Source organism: Lepidothrix coronata, unplaced genomic scaffold (genome assembly GCF_001604755.1).
Source record: "Lepidothrix coronata isolate B3197 unplaced genomic scaffold, Lepidothrix_coronata-1.0 Scaffold137, whole genome shotgun sequence".
In the NCBI taxonomy this organism is placed as follows: Eukaryota; Metazoa; Chordata; class Aves; order Passeriformes; family Pipridae; genus Lepidothrix; species Lepidothrix coronata.
In genome coordinates this window covers 2450209-2468705 of record NW_016690317.1, presented here as the reverse complement: position 1 = coordinate 2468705, position 18497 = coordinate 2450209, and the positions used below count along the sequence as shown (strand labels likewise).

Here is an 18497-nt window from a genome sequence, read left to right as displayed (position 1 = left end):
AAATCCCATTAATGAGTAATGAACCCACTTAACCTAACCCAGCAGCGCCGGGGGAGGGAGCAGGGCCAAGGTGACACCCCCGCAGTGCCCGGCCATGGCACCCCGGGGCACTGACCTTCGGCAGTGCCAAGGCACTGGATCATGAGACTGCTGCCCTCCGGGGACGGGCAGTGCCGGTCCCGGGGTTGGCATCACGGTTCCCTGGAGCACCAGCCGTGTCCCTGTCAGCTGGGAGAGGGAGCAGCCCCGGGTCACCCGGTCCTTGCCAGCTCCCAGGGATGCAGGCAGGGAGCCATTCACCCTCATCCTGGCACTCTCCCTTGTCCCTCTCCAGCTCTCCTGGAGCCCCTTTAGGCCCTGGAAGGGGCTCTCAGGTCTCCCTGGATCCTTCTCTTCTCCAGGTGAACCTCCCCAGCTCTCCCAGCCTGGCTCCAGAGCAGAGGGGCTCCAGCCCTTGGAGCATCTCTGTGGCCTCCTCTGGACTCACTCCAGCAGCTCCACGTCCTTGTGATTTTGGAGACCCCCCGAGCTGCAGGCGGGGTCTCACCAGAGCAGAGCAGAGGGGGAGAATCCCCTCCCTGAACCTGCTGGGGATACAGCCCAGGAGCCCCCCCGGATTATGTGACCTCCTGCAACACCCCAGCCCCACTTCACCCCTCCCCAGTGGGCACAAACAGGGTGGGATGGGGTGGGGGGTCCCCACAGCGGTGCCAGCCGGGGCTCAGCCTGGCACCCCCTCCCCGGAGGGGACTGTGGCAGTGGGCGAGCTCAGGTCAGGCGCTTAAACTGCTGTGCTGGGGCGGTGCCAGGCGAGCCGGGAGGGGATTAGGGCTCTGCTGACTGCAGCCTGGCACAGGCCCGTGCGCTGACACAGCTGGGATCAGCGCTGGCACCCGCGGGGGCTGCCTCGGCCCCGCCCGCCTCCCGACCCCTCCTTGTGCTCCAGCCCCCGGGGAACGCACGGACCTGCCAAAGCAGGGCGGCCAAAACTCCCGGTTCCCTTCCCAGGAACACTCCTTGGGAGGTGGGGAAGGGGAGGGTGTCGTGCCTCAGTTTCCCCGAGCTGGGAATCACTGATGCCACTCCAGGGATGGAATGCTGGGGCTCCAACGCCGCTGCCACCCCCTCACTGCCCACCCTGGGGTCCCCCAAACTGGGAGACACCCCCCCCACACCCCTTGACCCCCAAGTCGCCCCAGCAGCCTCCCTGGGCTGTATCCTTGGAGGAACCGCGCTCCCTAAGCGGCTTTAGGGGGATTACAGGCAGCCCCCTGGCCCTTGCTGTCCCCACCCAGCCTTCCTTCTCCGCTGCTTTAAGTAATCGTCTCCCGGGCAGTTTTACGGGGCTAATCCAGCCACCTCCACCTAAGCTGCTCCAACACCCCTGCCTGCCCCGGGACGCCCCTCAGAGCCCGCCCTGGAGAGGCTCCAGCCCGGGACAGACGCTCTCCCTGCCCTGGGAAGACCCCCCTGAAAGCAGCCAAGGGCTAAAAATACAGGCTGACCCGAGGGGTGAGGGCAGGAGGGATTGGGAGCGAGGGGATTGGTGCCAGGGACGGGGCACCGGGGGACAGGCGGGCGCCCGGGGGCAGGGGAGGCCACGCGAGTCACCTTGTGCCACCCTGCCCGACCCACTCGTGCCCACCCAGGCAGGGAAAAAAACCCCCTTGGGAAGGGGTTGGGACCCCCCGGGTGGGATGTGGGAGCGCCGGCAGGGAGGTGGAGGAGGGGTGGGCAAGGCCGTGAGGACAATTCCGGAGGGACGGATGTCAGGCTGGGGACACGGGGACACCCGGCAGGGTCAGGGCTGCTGCTGCCACGCCGTGGGGGACGCGGCTACTGCAGGATCCCGGCAGCCCAGCACCCACCCCCGGCTTCCTGGGAAGTTTGGGGATGTGACCCGGGGGTCTCGGGGTCCTAAAGCGGGAGGGAAAAGACTCCGGGTGGATCCTGGAGGATAAATCGTCCTCCAAGAGAGAAAAATCATCTCAGGAAGCTTCCCTGGAGGAGTCTGGGGCTGCCAGCTGGGATCCTGGAAGCTGAAATATGGGTGAAAAGACCCTGGGAGGTGTCCTGGAAGGAACCTTGGATGGATCCCAAAGGATACAGCCTCCTCCAAAAGACAGAAAATCATCTTGGGCAGCTTCCTTGGAGGAGTCTGAGAATGCTGCCCAGGATCCTGGAACCTGAGACGTGGGTGAAAAGACCTTGGGAGATGCCCTGGAAGGAATCTCAGACTGATCCTGGAGGATCAATCCTCCAAAGGAAAAACAATCTCAGGAAGCTTCCCTGGAACAGTCTGGGGCTGCTACGGGGATCCCACGTGCCTAAAGCAGAGGGGTAAAACCCCAGGAGGAATCTTGGATGGATCCCAGAGGATACAGCTTCTTCCAAAAGGGAAAAAAAAATCACCCCTGCACCCCCAGTGCTGCTCTGTCCCAGCAGGCGCTGCACCCCCCTGGGGAGGGGACAATTCCCAGCACCAAAAATCTGACACAGCATTTATTTATTTATTTTTTTTCCATGTACAAACCCCCCTATTTTGGGGGGGAGAGGGGAATGTTAAAAGCCTGGGAATGAGGTGCCCAGCAGGGCCACGGTGAGGCACCAGCCCCCACCCCACCAGGTTCAAGTGTGGGGGTGTCAGTCTGTGTCTGGGGCGGGGGGGGGAGCCCAAAAGTCTTTGGCTTTGGAGGGACAAGGCACATCCCATCCCATCCCTGGCTGCTGGGAGAGAGGGAATGTGGGGAACAAGGCACTGTGGCAGGAGGGGGGGGACCCCAGAGCACGTGTAGTGTTTATGGGGTGGCAGAAAAGGAGGAGGGGGCCAGACCCCATGGGAGGGGGGGGAGGCGCCGGCGCCGAGCTGGGGGGGTCTGGGAGGGGGGCACTGGGAGCAGCAGAGTGGGGGGACAGCGAGGTGGTGCCCCCTCCCCGAGGCACCACAGAGGTCACAGAAGGCATTTACAGTGTCAGGCAGGGGAAGCCCCCACTCCAAGGATGCAGGAAACCCCCCCCCAAGGATACAGGACCCTCCCCCCCCAGGGAATGCAGGAATGGGGTCTCCTGACCCCACAGCAGCAAACTCGTGTAAAGGCTCCTGGCAGGGGTTTCCTGGGATCTTTGGCAGAGGTTTCCTGGGATTTTTAGCTGTCCTGCTCTGAGGGGGCCGTTTTCCTCCTGATCCGGCTGCGCAGGAGCCGGGAAGAGCCCTGGGCAGGGGCAGAGATGGGGTCAGGACCCCCCTGGCCCCAACCCCCGACCCCAACCACGGCGTGTCCCCCTCCCACGGTACCTCTTTTGCCGGGGTCTTCCTCAGGGAGCGCAGGCTCTGGCTGCGGGACAGGGGCTTGGGATCCCGGCGTGGGGAAGGCTGTGGGGTCACCCCCGAGTCCGACCACAGCTCCTCATCATCATCATCATCCTCCGTGTCGCTCTCGTAGCGCCGGGCGGGCGGAGCCGCGCCGCAGCCTGGGCACAGCGGGGACAAAGGGGACACCACAGCTGCTGGCTGGCACGGCACAGCCCCCGGGGGCTTTGTTGAGCCCCCCTACATTGCCCTGAGCCCCCCCGCCCCAGCTCACCCAGCCGGCGGCCGTCCTGCTCCTCCAGGTACAGGGGGTCCGGGAAGGGCGCAGGGCCCTCGCTGGGGATGCAGCGCAGGTCCTGCATGCTGAAACTGCGCAGCCGCCCGGCCAGGGCGCCCTGGCTCTGGGTTTGGGGGGGCACAGAGGGGCAGGGCGTGAGCTACACGGCGAAAACCCCTCCATCTGCACCACGGCCCCCTCCCCGGAGGGTCCTGCCCGGTGCCGGTACCTTGGTGGCCGCCTGGACGGCGGCGGTGGCCGCCAGGTTGAGGCCCCTCTTGCCGAAGTGCAGCATCGTCTCGTAGCCACGTTCCCGGGTCCGGACCAGGAAGGTGTCGATGTCCTGCCGAGACAACCGTGGTGGTGCTGGGGGTGCACAGGGCCACGTCCTGGGGCATTGTCATATCCCGGGGCATTGTCATATCCAGGGCACCACCATGTCCCAGGGCACCACCGTGTGCCCAGGCATTGTCACCTCCCTGGGTAATGCCAAGTCCCTTGGCATCATCGTGTCCTGGGGTATTGTCACCTCCCAAGACATCACCATGTTCCTGGGGCATTACCACCTCCCAGGGCATCACCGTGTCCCTATGGAGCATTGCCACCTCCCAGAACCACGTCCCTGGGCATCATCACCTCCTGGGGCATTGTCACCTCCCTGCGTCATCACCGTGTCCCTGGGCATTGCCACCTCCCAGGACATTACCAGATTCCTAGTATTGTCACCTCCCAGGGATATCACCACATCCCCGGGCATCATCACCTCCTGGGGCATCGCCATATCCCTGAGTATTGTCACCTCCCTGGGCAATGCTGTGTCCCTGGGGCATTGCCACCTTCGGGGGCATTGTCACTTCCCAAGGCATCATCACATTCCTGGGCATTGTCACCTTCCAGGCCAATGCCTGACTTTCCCAGGGCATCACCATGTCCCCATGCATTGCCACCTCCCAGGGCATCCCCATGTCCCTGGGCACTGTCAGGTCCTGGAGCACTGCCATGTTCCTTGGCCTCATCGTGTCCCTGGGCATCATCACGTCCTGAGGCATTGCCACCTCCCAGGGTATCCTCATGTCCTGAGACATTGCCACCTCCCAGGGCATCGTCATGTCCTGAGGTATTGTCACCTCCCAGGGTATTGTCATGTCCTGGGGTATTGTCACCTCCCAGGGTATTGTCATGTCCTGGGGTATTGTCACCTCCCAGGGCATTGCCACCTCGCTGGGGCACTGCCAGCCCAGCTCAGGGGGCTGACCCTGCCCGGATGGGCACAGAGGACCCCCCCAAAATGCCAGGAGCCCTCACCTTCTCCTTGCGGGCCAGCGTGGGGTGCACGAAGCGGCGGTAGAGCAGGCTGGCCCCCCGCGTGTACGGGGACAGCAGCCAGAGCACAAAGGCCATCTTCACCTCGTAGTAGAACGGGAACCTGGGGCACAGGGGCACACTGTGGGCACCTCCTGCTCCCCCCAAACGCCAGCCCTGGAGATCCCACATCGGATCCACCCAGGGATGGGGAGGGGGGGTCCTTCCTTGCACCCCTCAGGGCCCCTCCCCAGCTCACCAGGAGATGAGGAGGTCAGTGAAGGTCTCCGTGGCCATGAAGAGGGCAAAGACGATCCAGTACATCATCCAGCGGACCTGTGGGAGCAGGGAGCACGTCAGTGGGGAAAGGGGGACTGGGAAAAGGGGGCTGGAGCCTGGGAAAGGGGGACTGGAGACTGGGAAAGGGGGACTGGAGACTGGGAAAGGGGGACTGGAAGCCATTAGTGGGGGCTAGAGCCCAGGAAAGGAGGACTGAAGACTGGGAAAAGGGGACTGGAGACTGGGAAAGGGGACTGGAGACTGGGAAAGGGGACTGGAGACTGGGAAAGAGGGATTGGAAACTGGGAAGGAGGGATTGGAAACTGGGAAAGGGGGACTGGAGTCCAGAGAAAGAGGGGGGCTGGAGCTCAGGAAGGGCCCAGGGAAAGGAGGGGCTGGAGCCCATCAGTGGGGACTGGAGCCAGGGAAAGGCAGAGACTGGAGCCCGGGAAGCAGGGCTGGAGCCCGGGCAAGGGGCTACTCACGTATTCCCGGATGTTTTTGGCCTTCACAGCCTTGTAGGACGCGTAGGCCGGGTAGAGCATCCCAAAAACCAGCCTGTAACGCAGAGGGGGGGTGAGGCAGCCCGGCCAGCCCGCGTAGAGCAGCAGGAACAGGGACCAGCAGAGCCGGCGGCCCCAGCGCCAAAGCCGGGCTTTGACACCCCCCAGCACCGCCCCCACCCCGGAGCCGCCGGGAAAAGGGTCGGGAAGAGGGTCGGGAAGAGGGTCGGAGCCAGCCGGGAGCCGCCGTGGGGAGCCGGCCATGAGCACCGAGTCACTCCCACGCCCACGGGGACTGGCTGGACCTGTCGGGGCGGTGGCAGGAGGAGGTGGCAGGGCACGGGCTCAGTCCCCGCCGGTGCCAACCCCCATCCCGGGGGTGCCACCCCCAAAACACCCACCTCGTGTGCCGGGCACAGCCGGGCACCGCGACACCCTCCTGTACCTGGGGAGGGGGAGCTGGGGGCACCCGCGGCTCCCTTCTGCCCCACGGGGGGCTCCCCCGGCACGGGGGGCCACTGGGCACCCAGCCCAGGTGGCCACGGCGGGGGAGACAGGGGAGTGAACAGGGCTGGGGGGGGGTCAGGGCTGGGTGTGGGGACCCTCCCGGTGATGCAGGGCCCCCCCAGTTGATGCAGGGACCCTCCTGGGTGATGTGGAGACCCTACGAGCAGGAACCCCCTCCAGGCGATGTGAGGACCCTTAGCAAGGACCCCTTTAGATGATGCAGGGACTCTATGCAGGGACCCCCCCCCAGTTGATGCAGGGACCCCTCCCAGGCAATGCAGGGGACCCCCTCTGAGCAAGAACCCCCTCCCAGGCGATGTGGGGACCCTCTGAGCACGCCCCCCTCCTCCAGGGCGATGCAGGGACCCCTCCGGGGCAATACAGGGGACCCCCCCAATTGTTGATGCAGGGGACCCCAGGCCGAGCTCGCCCCCCAGGACGGGCAGGAAGGCTCGGCAGCAGCTCAGGGACGCATTTTCAGGGGTGGGGGGTGGCGGTAGGGGGCTGGTTACCCCCATAGAAGCGATTTGGGGCCGCCCCCCCCCAAACCCCGCCTGGGGCCGCTCCGTTAAGTCCCCGCTGCGGGACCGGCACGGGGATCTCCCGTTAACCGAACAGCCGGCGGGGGGACAGCGGAGCGGGGGCTCCCCCACCCCGCGCCCCTCCCCATCACACCCCCCCCGGACCCCACTCACTCGATCACCCGGCTGAGGATCCAGGACACCATGGTGCGGGCGGGGCCGGAGCCCCGGGCGGTGCCGGGAGGGAGGGTGGGAGCTGTGCCCGCCCTGGGGGCCCCCCAAAAGCCCCCCCCCAAAACCCCTCCCGAGGAAACGAATCCCAAAAGTTGAAAGTTGGAGGCACCGACCCGCGCAGCCGCCGTGCGGGCCCCACCTCCCGCTCTTAAAGGGGCAACGCTGTTAAAAGGGCAACGCGTCTTAAAAGGGCGACGCTTCTTAAAAGGGCAACAGCGATTCTTAAAAATGTCGCTGTGGTTCCCGGAGCTTTGTTAGATCGTCTTTTTATATTTAAAAACTCCTCTAATACGTGAAATATTAATGTACAATATACAAAATATCCATGTTAAAACGTATTTTTAATATGTAATGTTTTAAGTTTATATAATAATTCATATGTATATTACTTTTTATTTATATATTTTTTATTTTTATTACTTTTACTTTTAATTTATTTATTATAATTTTATCTATAAAGAATTTCTATATTAAAATATAATATTTTAATTATATATTTCTATATTAATAAATAATATTTTATATAAAATATAATTATCTTTATATTTATTAAATATATTTAATTAAAATATTACGTATTCCTATTATATTTGAAAGTCATATCTTATATATTTCTTTTTTATATACAATAATACATTATTCCTAATATAGTAAACGTAATGTATTAATATACGAGATATTATATAAAATATGTAGTAAACATTCCCTCATATAAAAATATATCCAAACATCGTTTTAAAATATTAAATATTAATCTATTAATTAACATAATAATAATAATAAAGGTATATTTTTAAAAAATAATAATATGAAAATTAAGTTTTTTTAAGCAGTAAACAGATAGAGAAGGAGGGAGGCAAAGCCCCTTTGTGTGTTGCTGAGGAATTCTTTTGGGGTTTGGAGGGGGTGTGATGCTTTTTGTGATGCTCGAAGCAGGTAGAGAAAGGGGGCAAAGCCCCTTGGAGTGGTGACGAGGACTTCTTTTCTCTTTTCCTTTCTCTCGGGTGTACTGCTGAACCAGGGCCAGGGCTCTGCAGAGCCCTGCAAGATGCTCCAGGGAAAACAGAACCTGCTGGAATCTCCTCTCTGGGCCACCTTCCCCTCGACTCTGCAGCCCCCGGAGTGTTCCAGGGCTTCCCAAATCCCCCATCCCGGTCAGGGACACCCCCCTGCAGTGCTCCCTGGGCTTTAAAATCCTCCCTTTCCCTGTAGGGAAACTGAGGCAGGGAAGTGTGGAAGTGCCCCGGGAGCCGCCAGGTTCGGGCTCTGCAGCCACCCAGATCCAATCCTGCTTCCCAAATCCACCCGTGCCCCGGGGGGGGCCTCGTTGGCTCGAGAGGATCTTTATTTGTGAGCCTAATTGGTGGCTTCTCACATGCAAATTTACACCCCTGGGAGACAGGGAAAAGCTCCCCTGGAAAACCAGTTCGGTGGAGACTCCCCTCCCCTGGGGAAACACCTCCTGCTTCCCACCCCCACCGCGGGCCAAGGTTTCTGCTGGAAAAAAACACCAGGCAAACCACGTGAGGGGCCTGGAGCACCCTAAAATGAGGGATTCGCCCTTCCTGGAGCTGTGGGATGCTGGGTGGGGCAGGGCTGGAAGGAGCAGGAGTGTCTGGGAGGACACATGGAAGCTGTTGGCAGACACAGGCAGGGCTGGGGGTCACAGTGTGTTTATTGGGGGGTGTTTTGGTGGGCACAGACACCTCGGGTACCCGCCTGGCAGCGGGGCCACGGGCACAGGGAGCTGCTGGATGTGCACAGAGGGGGATGGGAGGCAGCCCTGCTGCTGCCTCGGGGCATCCCATCGGCATCCACCTCAGAGCATCCTGCTGGCCTGGAGCATCCCATTGTCCTCAGGGCATCCTATTGTCCTCCGGGCATCCCATCTGCATCCAGCTTGGAGCATCCCACCATCCTTGGAGCATCTCAGTGGCTTAGAGCATCCCATTGTCCTCAGGGCATCCCATCCCATTGTCCTCAGGGCATCCCATCCGCGCCCATCTCGGAGCAGGAGCATCCTCTTGGCCTTGGAGCATCCTCCTGGCCTCGGAGCATCCTCCTGGCCTCGGAGCATCCTCCTGGCCTCGGAGCACCATGTCATCCTCGGCATCCCACCTTCATCCACCTCGGAGCATCCCGTTGTCCTCATGGCATCCCGATCCCACCCCATGCACCTCAGCCATCCCATCCACTCCGGAGCACCTCGTCAGCCTGGCAACACCCCAAATTCCCGGGAGCTCCCTACCCTTCCTGTACAAATCCCCCCACTCTGTGCCCCCCTCAGCCCATCACCCAAGCGGGCAGAGACCCCTCAGCCCCCTTAGCCCCCCGGGGGTGTGAGGGCTGTCTCACCCACCCTCCTTCCCTGCATCCCACGGGATGGCTGCACACGGAGAAACCGGGAGCACTGAGGGGAGGGGGAAACTGAGGCACTGTGGGTCTGGGGGCTGCCCTGGGGGTGGGTGACAACAGGGGGGCCGGGATTGGGGCTGGGAGCGGGCTGTGACCGTGAGTCAGGGCACGGCGGGCACATGCATGTCCTCGGGCAGGACGTGGCATCCCTCTGGGGGGGGTCCCCACCCCGGGCTAGAGGCTGAGGTTCACCACCTCGTGCCGGTACACCAGCGTGTTGGCCTTGAAGCTGGGGGCCAGCAGGAGCTGCACGTCGGAGGCCGGCACGTAGCGGAACGCCCGCGGCGCCTGCACCGACAGCTCCTGGAACTTGGCGAACTTCTGCTTCTCCTCCTCCCACAGGTACACGTGGGTGAAGGAGAAGTCGCTGCCCAGCGCCAGGTACTGCCACTGCCCCACGGCGAAGGGCTGCATCACCATGGAGCCGCGGGACGGCAGCGTCTGCACCTCCACGAAGCGCTGCCCTTCCCAGCGCACCACCTTGGAGTCGCCGATGTAGCGGCTGAGGCAGAGGAACTGGTCCCGCTTGGACCTGAAGTGCTTCACCATCTGCACGTCCAGCATCTCCCCCACCTCCCCCTGCGCCACGAACTGCTTCTGCGCCCGGCTCCACTGGTAGATCACGGGCGCCTGGGAGCTGCTGGAGATGATCAGCCGGGGTTTGCCGTCGTTCTCCACGTACTCCACGTCGGTGTCGCGGTGCCAGGCGTGCAGCGCTTGCTGGGAGTAGAAGCCGTTCTGGTTGAGGCGGTAGAGGCTTGTGGAGCCCGCCTTGGAGCTGTCGGCGATGACGAAGTACCAGTCCCCCTCGATCTGGAAGGCCTCGATGTCGTTGGGCTTGCGGACCTTCTGGCTGTCGATGTCCTGGATCTTGATGAACTTGTCCACGGCCGTGTCCCAGCGGTAGATGTAGGAGCCGCCGAAGAGCTGGGCCACCACCACGTAGAGCTGGTCCTGCGCCACGATGGGCTTGCAGTGCACTGCCGAGTGAGCTGCCGGTGGGACCGCGGCACGTCAGGGCTCTGCCCTGCCCGGGTCACCCCAAATGAGGGTCCCAACAGCCTCCCCCCCCCGCTGCCTCACCGGGGATGCGGTCGAAGTCGCGGAGTTTGCGCTCCACGTAGTCCCACTTGAGGATGGAGCAGCTGCTGGCACTGGGCTGTGCCAGGGCCACGTACAGGTCGCTGTCGTAGGTGAAGGGCTCAGCTGACACCGCCTGGAAGGGCAGGACCTGGTGCATCACGAAATCTGGGGAGGGGAGAGGTGGCAGTGAGGGTCCAGGCACCCAGGAGCGGGGTGACGGGTGACGGTGATCCCTTGCCTGTGGTGATGCACTGGAAGTCACCGAGCGCCAGGTCCCGGATCCGCTGCCCCTCGAACTGCCCGGGGCTGCTGCAGAAGATGGCAGGGACCGTGGTGTTGGTTCTCTCCAGCCACTCCACCAGCCACTTGATCTTGCAGTCGCAGACCAGCGTGTTGCCACGGAGGTCCCTGCCAAGGATAGCACCTAGTCACCTCCAGCACCCACTGGGGTGTCACCCTGTCACCCTCTCCCCAGCCCGGTGTCCCAGGGATCCCTGCCAGGCCTCAGCACACAGGGTTCTCCTCCCAAGCCCCGGGATGTCACCCTCTCCCCAGCCCGGTGTCCCGGGTGTTCCCGGTGCCATGGCAGCCTCACAGGTCACTGAGGATGTCCAGTGGCTTGAAGAGGTCCCGGGGCAGCGTCTGCAGGTTGTTGTTGGCCAAGGACCTGCGAGACAAGAAGGGTCATGGGGACACATCTCTGGCAAAGCCACCCCCACCATGTCCCCTGCAGGACCCCCACGTGCTCACAGGTGTGTCAGGGACTTGAGCCCACGGAAAGTACCCTTGGAGAGCGCCTGGATGTCATTGTTCTCGATGAACCTGTGGCAGGAGGAGACGGTGGCACGGCCGCCCCGAGGATCCCCTGGCCCTCCCCGTGCCCTCCCCGGGGCTGTCTCTGTCCCCGTGTCCCCGTCCCCGCCCCACACACAGGTACTGCAGGTGCGAGAGCCCGGCGAAGGCGTTGTCCCCGATCAGCGAGAACTTGTTGGAGTTGAGGAGGCTGCAAAGAGAGAGGGGGGAGGTGTCAGCACTGGGTGGGCACCGGGGGCACCGGGATGCCCGGCTGTGGGAGCAGGGGACGTACAGGAACTGCAGGGAAGGGATGTGGGCAAAGGCTGCCTCCCGGATCTCTGTGAAGGCTGCGTTCACCATCGTCCTGCCGGAGAGACGAAGCTTCAGGAGAGAGGATGGCAGCAGGGTGGCACTGCCACCCCAGCACCAGTGCTGAGTGCCACTCACCCGCTGAGTGCCACCACAGCCCCCTCAGCAGGAGGAGAGGGACCCCAGCAGCCATTCTGCCTGTTGAGGGGGGGCACAGAGGGGCCGAGGTGCTGGGGGCTGGCACCCACCCCACGCTGCCCACGCCCTGCGGCAGCCCCTGGCCCGAGGCCATGTGCACAGACACGGGTGTAAACACACACACGCATGTGCACACACATGTACACACATGTACACACACACGTCTCTGCCACACACACCCATACCAGGCTCCAGGGAACCACTGTGTCCCCAGGGACCCCGGTGAGGACCCCCCCAGCCATGAGGCTCTGGTCCCCAAGGTCACAGCCGTGTCCCCTCGGGGCTCCTGTCCCCAAGGTCACGCTGTGGACAGGCTGCAGCCCTGCTCTGTCTGTCACTGATGGATGGCTGCCTGTGCCACCACCGCAGGGCACCGGGACCAGCCTCGGGCTGTCCCCAGCCTGATACTCCCCCACAGCCCCCCCGTACTGCCCAGACCCCACCCTCCCCTCGTTTGCCCCCCGATGTGGCACAGAGGGGCTGTCCCTGCCCCCCCCAGGGCAGCCAGCAGCCACTGGGACATGACCCGCTCCCTGTCCCCATCCCTGTCCATCCCCATCCCGGGGACTCACAGCGAGATGACCTCGGGGGGCAGGTTCTTGGGCACAGCCTTGGAATCCACGCAAAAAGCCGTGTCCCGGGTGCAGGAGCAGGTCGGGGGGCAAGGAGGGGGCCGGGGGGGCCGCCGCCCCTCCGCCGGCAGCCAGAGCCAGGCCGCGGCGAGGAGGAGGAGGAGGAGAGCAGGGAGCCGGTCCCTCAGCATCCCTCTCCCGCGCCGCAGCTCCATCACGCCCCGGCCTTATCCCTGTCTGATCCCGGGAGCTGTTCCCAATCCTGCTGTGCCCGGGAGCTGTGGAAAAGCCTTTTCCTCTCCTTTTTCCCCCGGAGACGTCAGTGTGGAGGAGCAGCGATGGTGTCAGCAGAGGCTGCCGGCGCCTGACCCGCGGCTCTGCAGCACACCATGCTCCTGTGCTGCGGGGAGGAGGGAGGGAAGGAGGGAGAGAGGGAGGGAGAGAGGGAGGGATGCGGCTGAGTGGCAGCACCAGCATCCCCGGGCGCGCGTGTCCGCGTGTCCTCACCAGCGAGCAAACGCGGGGTTCCACGCTGGGGAGAGGGGGGGCGGCCACTGGGTGCTCTCGGGGTGCACAGGGGTGGGGGACAGGGGGGCACCCGCAGGGGTGGGTGGCACCGCGGGGGCTCTCCCGGCTCGGCGCCGCAGCGCTGCCCGCGCCAGTTCCCTGCCCGCTCTGGCGCACTGGGCACCCATCCACCCCGCCCCAGGCGCTCGCCCGTCCCGTCCCAGGCACCCGTCTCTCCCATCCCGGGTGTCCATCTGTCCTGTCCCTGGCACGGCGCCGATGGGAACAATGAGCCCAGCCAGCTCCTCGCCCTCCCCCCGGGGGGGACACCCGCAGCTGCCCGTGCACAGCCAGGGCTGCAGCACACCCGGGGACGTGCCGAGGGTGCTGGGGCCGCTGCCAGAGCCCGGGCCGGGGTGTGGAGGGAGTGCACGCTCTGCCGCCCGCTGTTTGCCTTGGCACCCACCCTCTGCTGCTGGACAAGTGCCGGGAAAGGGCCCTCGGAGGTTTCATGTCCCCTCCCTGGCTCTTCAAACAGCACAAGTGGCACCTTGGCAGCCGGGGCGGCCACAACTTCCCCCCCACCCATCCGTGACCATATAAATCCCCCCGGCCGCGGCTGGCAAAGGGACAGCAGCACCCGGCGAGATGGACGACAGCTCCAAGGAGGCGCTGATGGAGGAGGCACCCCCGGTAAGGAGCACCCACCACCCGTCCCGAGGCAACCCACCGCCGTGCCCGGCCCCACGCCGGCAGCTCAGCCGGGCGCTCCCCTCTCCAGAGGTACACGGAGTCCCCCCGCCTGCCCTGCGTCCCCCACCAGCTCAAGTGCGTCCTGATCGCCGTGGTGGTGGTGGTGATCCTCGTGGTGGTCATCGCCGCCTTCCTCCTCCTGGGGCTGCACATCACCGAGGCACACGCGGAGACGGTGAGGGCAGGGAGGGACCGCGGGCTCCGGGGGCGGGTCTGGGAACGGCCCCGGCCTTGCAGGGATGGGGTTGGAAGTTCCCTGACCCCGCTCCTCCCGGTAGGTGCTGCGAATGACCATCCACGGGCTGGATGGCGAAGGGACCCCCCAGCGCCTCTCCATGAGCAAGAAGGAAAGGACCGGGACGTTCTCGGTGCGGGACGGGCTCAACGCCTCGGCCACGGTGGTGTACGACTACAGCAAGGTGTGCGGGGGGTGCCTGGGGACGGGCACGGCGGGCACGGGGTGCTGCTGAGCTGAGCTGGGCTCTGTCTGCCAACAGCTGCTGGTGGGCTACAGGTCCTGGCGGCACCGCGCCTGCTACATCACCCGCGTGGCCAGGGACAACTTCCCGGGGCTGGACGCTGTCACCGACACCTTCCAGCGCCGGCAGGTGAGCGGGGATGGAGCTGGGGTGGGGATGGAGCCGCACTGGGCTCGTCCACATCCCAGCCCCTGCGTCCTGGGAAGCTGGGGACACACTTGGGGCTGGGGGCTTGCTGTGGCTGCCGAGGGTGGCAGCCCCTGCTCCGTTCTGTGTCCTGCAGGCTGAGGAGGTTGGGGACAGCGCCGTGCCCCTGGCTGACCGCTCCATCCTGGGCACCACCATCAACATCCTCTGCAGCACCGTGCCCGTGTACTGGGCATAGCATCGGTTCCCAGTGGGATGGGACAGGGAGAAGGGGATGTCACCGATGTCACCGTCCCTGTGCTCCCCGTGTTGCCTCCTGGGATGCCCGGGCATTCCTCCTCCTCCCTGTGCCCATCCCGGGGGCAGCCACCCCGCTGTGGGGGTGCTCCATCCGTTGTCACTCGGCACCGTGGTGGCTTTCCCACGTGGCATTCACAATAAAAAAAGTGGGATTTGATTTGGGATTTGCTTCTGTCTGCAAAGTGAAGCCTCTACCCCCTTCTCCACGTGCTGCTCTCGTCCTTCCCGGGGTGGTAGGGCTGTCCCAGGGATGTCTCCTTGTGGGGTGCAGGGTGGGAATGTGAATCCTTCGGGCTGGGGTGCCACGAGCCTGGGAGGGTTCAGACACAGGGGGCAGTGGCACAACTACCCCTGTCAGAGACCAGGCTCCCAGTGTCCCCACTGTGCACTCTCTGTTCCCATGGATGGCAGGAGCAGCCTCTGCACTTCCAACCCTCCTGGAAATGTCCCTGCCCCTGTCCCCTCCTCACGCAGATGGGGACAGAGGGTCTGTGTCACATCCCTGGTGAGACCCAAGCCCTGGGTTCTCCACAGACACCACAATCCAGTTGCTCTAGCTCCCCTCCATCCCAATCCAGTCCCCATCCCCACCCACCCCAGCCCCTCTGCCCCACAGCAGGGAGCAACCTCGGGGGGAACCTCCGAGTGCTGCACTGGAAAACTGAGGATTAGTGGAGCTGGGAGGGGGAAAAGAGACCCTGAGAGGTTGATTTGACCTTTCCAGGGGTGCAAACTTGGTGTTGTCCCCACAGTCACTGCCACAGGCAGCAAGGGGGAGGTCACAGCTTCCGGAGGGTGACATTTTGCTGGGAACAGGAGGGAAATCACATGTGCTGACCTGGAGCCAGCAGAGCTCTGCCCCAAAAAATGCCCCGAACTTGTGTTGCCCTGGCAAGAATCCAGGTCAAGAGCCTGCCCAGGGCTGTGGAAGGTGAGAAAGGCTCCCATAGTGTCCAAGAGCAAACAGCCAGGAGCCACTGGAGGGGCTCTCATGGTCCTTTGTCACCTTGGGAAAGGAGGCAGCTTGAAACGGGGACACACACACACAGACCCCACGCCTGACTGCAAGCGTTGGGGGTGTTGGGGTCTTGGGGGGGGGTTAGAGAGGTCCCAGCCTGAGCCCAGATGCAGGAAAGCCTTATGGATGGGCAAAGCTAAGGCACAGCAGTGTCCTCCTGCCAGAGCTGGGACCCCTCTCACCCCAAAAAATCCACAATGCAGCCCCAAAAGCCACGGGCAGTGGTGCCTGAGCACCCTCAGGACCAAGAATGAGGACCAGGGACATGTCCCAACCCTATGATCACCCCGTTCCCACCCCTGCAGATTACAGGAAAGCTTTAACGCCCTGTTTGCTCTTTGCCCACCTCAAGCAGCTCCAGGTGGCCGAGCTGGCGAAGGGACACGGGCCAGGTCTCCCCTTGGCTGCAGCCACGGCCGGATGCTCCACCCTGGAGGGTTTGCTTTGGCCCTGACCCCTCGCTCCTGGGCAGCAGAGAGCTCCTCGTGTCCGGGGACAAGTGTCCTCGCCCGAGTTCCCTGGGAGCCTCTTGACCTGCGTGTTCCCAGGAGGATCCAGCTGGGAGCGGGCGTTGGGCAAACACCAGTGGAGAGGGTCACATGCCAGAGCCCGACTGCACCTCTGGGGACACCAAACCCTTCACAGGGGCCGCTCCTGTCCCCACCCCAGTGCCCCCGTATAAAGCACCCGGTCCCTGCGGGCAGGCCAGGCTGGGAGGTGGAGGAGGAGGAAGAAGAGGAGGAAGAGGAGGAGGAGGAGGCTGCCATGGAGAGCAGCATGAAGCAGGTGGTGGTGGAGGAGGAAGAAGAGGTGAGTCCCTGCAGAGTGGCACGTCCTTGTGTCCAGCTGGGCGCAGGGCTTTGCCCTGTTCATCCCAGAGAGGCACCAGTGCAGGTGTGATGGGAAGGGCCCCTGGGATGCTGCATTCCCAGCACTCAGGGGCTCTGAGATGAGAGGAATGGCACGCTGAGGGGCAGTGGGATGCCCAGGGGCAGTGGGATGCCCAGGAGCAGCGGGATTCAAGCTTCTCCCCGCAACAATCCCACCCGAACTCTCCCGCATCCCACACCTCCCACCTCCATCCCGCTCACCCCACCTCCCCCTGCTTTTCCCAACCCCCCAGGACTCGGAGCAGGTGTGCTGCTGCCCAGGCTGCTGCTTGCCCTGCACCATGTGCTGTGCCAAGTGCTGTGCCAAGTGTGCCCGGTGCTGCTGCCTGCCCAAGTGCTGCAAGTGCCCCAAGCTTCCCGGCTGCTCCGGCTGCTGCAGCTGCTCCGGCTGCTTCAGCTGCCTCAAGAAGTCCCTGTGCTTCGTCCCTCGCCTGCTGTGTTACCTGCCCCGCAAGCTGCTGGGCTGCCACCACCTGCGGTGCCTCCTCATCGTGGTGGTGGTGGTGGTGCTGCTCGTGGTCATCATCGCCGGTGCCCTGCTCATGTGGCTGCACGTCGACCAGAGCCACGCCGACACCGTGAGTGGGCAACCCCCGCTGCCATCGCCAGGGACCCCCCCCCAGATGCCCACGGGGAGGGGAGGGGAGTGCTGCAGGCTCTGAGATCCCCCCTCGACCCCTCTCCAGGTGCTGCGGATGGGTTTGTGGGGAGGGTCGGCCCGGGAAGAGGACGCTGCCACCTTCTACCTGGACAGCGGGGACGGGAACGCGGCCACCGTCATCTATGACTACAGGAATGTGAGTGGGGGGCACCCGGGGGGGGCACGGGGTGGTGGGGGCGGTGGGATGGAGCCGACTCGGGTGTGACTTTCAAACAGCTGCTGGTGAGCTACAGATCCCGCCTGCACCGCGCCTGCTTCGTCACCCGCGTGGACAAGGACAACATCCCGGGGCTGGACACGGTGGCCGAGACCTTCCAGCGCCGGCAGGTGAGGGGTGACCCGGCTGGGCCAGGCTGGGGCGCGGGGGGCAGCCCCCCGGCGAGGATTTGGGGCGCGGCATCCGCCTCGTTTTCCCTTCTCCCCCCTCCCCGCTCCGCAGGACGAGCAGAGGATCTCCCTGCCCCTGGCCGACCGCTCCCTCCTGGGCACCACGGCGAGCATCCTCTGCAGCGCCCTCCCCGTCTACTGGGCTTAGCCCCGCTGGGTGAGCGGGAAGGGTGGGCAGGGGGCGCTGGGGGACCCGCACCCACCCACCAGCGCCCTCACAGCGCCGGCTTTGCCTTGCAGCACCCCCCGACAGACACAGCGCTGCCGCAGCCCCTCTGGAAGCATCAGCGATATCCCTCCCCCCTCCGCCTCGCCCACCCCGATTTTGGGGCGCGGGGGTGGGCAGGGGGCCGGGGGGTTCAGCGTTGGAGGGGCGCGGGGGGGGTGGGGGTCCCGCACACGCGGTGCCGGGGGTGGGGGCGGAGGGTGGGTGTCTGCACCGCGCCGGGGGGGACAGCTGGTTTGTCACTTCAGTCTTCTCAGCTTCGCCAAACCCGAGTGCAAAAAAACGAGCTTAAAAAAAACATGACATTTAAAAGAAAACACAATTCTCCGTTCCAGTTCTTCGCTCCCGGCTCCCGCCAGCTCCCGCCTTCCTTTTTGCCTTGGAAACGCGTTTCGGGGCTCTGAGCTCTGAGTTTTGGGGGGATTTCTGTTGCAGCCACTGCCTGGGGGGGGGCTCACGGAAGGGTCCCCCCCTCTCTGAGCGTGGCTGCCTGACCTGAGCTGCCCCGTCCTGCTGCCAGAGCCAGGCCGGCAGCCTGAAAAATGGGTCTGTCCTCTGCCAGGCTGGAATAAAGGAGAAGGGCAGGAATCAGGTCTGGGAGCTATTCCTGGAGACAGCCTGTGCCGAAGGCGGCCACGGCCACCAGACGCTGCCCGAGGACCGGGATCATTAGGGCTGGGATGATTAGGACAGGGATGTTGGTGCAGGGAGGAGTAGGCATTGTTAGGACCAGGATGCTGGTGTTCCTGGGATCAGGTATTATTGGGATCAGGCTTTATTAGGACTGGGATACTGGTACTATTAGGATCAGGCGTTATTATGAT

At 63.5% G+C, this 18497-nt stretch overlaps 3 protein-coding genes across 6 annotated transcripts; 1 reads left to right on the top strand and 2 right to left on the bottom strand.

The window, feature by feature from the left end:
* Positions 1-2501: 2501 nt before the first annotated feature.
* On the bottom strand, positions 2502-7221 carry REEP4 (receptor accessory protein 4). 3 transcript variants are annotated; one of them, XM_017827353.1, is made up of 8 exons: positions 6874-7221; positions 5654-5726; positions 5149-5225; positions 4893-5013; positions 3817-3930; positions 3585-3711; positions 3296-3471; positions 2502-3212 (listed from the first exon to the last, which is right to left on the bottom strand). In XM_017827353.1, exons 1-8 carry the CDS (start codon positions 6903-6905, stop codon positions 3147-3149), a joined length of 786 nt encoding a protein of 261 aa, XP_017682842.1. In that variant the 5' UTR covers positions 6906-7221; the 3' UTR covers positions 2502-3146. The 3 variants fall into 3 exon arrangements, with proteins under 3 accessions (XP_017682842.1, XP_017682843.1, XP_017682844.1); XM_017827354.1 differs by lacking the exon at positions 6874-7221 and adding an exon at positions 6691-6797; XM_017827355.1 differs by lacking the exon at positions 6874-7221 and adding an exon at positions 6073-6324.
* A 1764-nt stretch (positions 7222-8985) lies between these two features.
* LGI3 (leucine rich repeat LGI family member 3) lies at positions 8986-12927 on the bottom strand. 2 transcript variants are annotated; one of them, XM_017827351.1, is made up of 9 exons: positions 12813-12927; positions 12306-12705; positions 11519-11590; positions 11363-11434; positions 11182-11253; positions 11027-11098; positions 10670-10839; positions 10432-10596; positions 8986-10340 (listed from the first exon to the last, which is right to left on the bottom strand). In XM_017827351.1, exons 2-9 carry the CDS (start codon positions 12518-12520, stop codon positions 9523-9525), a joined length of 1656 nt encoding a protein of 551 aa, XP_017682840.1. In that variant the 5' UTR covers positions 12521-12705; positions 12813-12927; the 3' UTR covers positions 8986-9522. The 2 variants fall into 2 exon arrangements, with proteins under 2 accessions (XP_017682840.1, XP_017682839.1); XM_017827350.1 differs by lacking the exon at positions 12813-12927 and having other exon boundaries at positions 12306-12749.
* Positions 12928-13281: 354 nt separating this feature from the next.
* On the top strand, positions 13282-17836 carry SFTPC (surfactant protein C). Its single transcript, XM_017827284.1, has 10 exons — positions 13282-13505; positions 13594-13740; positions 13844-13984; positions 14063-14173; positions 14328-14416; positions 16214-16319; positions 16633-16977; positions 17086-17196; positions 17277-17387; positions 17500-17836. The coding sequence occupies exons 1-10, from the start codon at positions 13461-13463 to the stop codon at positions 17593-17595; spliced, it is 1302 nt and encodes a 433-aa protein (XP_017682773.1). The 5' UTR covers positions 13282-13460; the 3' UTR covers positions 17596-17836.
* Positions 17837-18497: the final 661 nt, after the last annotated feature.

Coding starts and splice junctions, on each gene's coding strand:
- REEP4 (XM_017827353.1), bottom strand. CDS start 6,905: ATGGTGTCCTGGATCCTCAGCCGGGTGATCGA. Junction 5,727..6,873: donor ATCCTCAGCCGGGTGATCGA/GTGAGTGGGGTC, acceptor TCTGCGTTACAG/GCTGGTTTTTGGGATGCTCT. Junction 3,213..3,295: donor GGAAGACCCCGGCAAAAGAG/GTACCGTGGGAG, acceptor GCCCCTGCCCAG/GGCTCTTCCCGGCTCCTGCG.
- LGI3 (XM_017827351.1), bottom strand. CDS start 12,520: ATGGAGCTGCGGCGCGGGAGAGGGATGCTGAGGGACCGGCTCCCTGCT. Junction 11,435..11,518: donor ATCCCTTCCCTGCAGTTCCT/GTACGTCCCCTG, acceptor CTCTCTTTGCAG/CCTCCTCAACTCCAACAAGT. Junction 11,254..11,362: donor CTCTCGCACCTGCAGTACCT/GTGTGTGGGGCG, acceptor CTCCTGCCACAG/GTTCATCGAGAACAATGACA.
- SFTPC (XM_017827284.1), top strand. CDS start 13,461: ATGGACGACAGCTCCAAGGAGGCGCTGATGGAGGAGGCACCCCCG. Junction 13,985..14,062: donor TGGTGTACGACTACAGCAAG/GTGTGCGGGGGG, acceptor GTCTGCCAACAG/CTGCTGGTGGGCTACAGGTC. Junction 14,417..16,213: donor CTCTGCAGCACCGTGCCCGT/GTACTGGGCATA, acceptor CCCTGCGGGCAG/GCCAGGCTGGGAGGTGGAGG.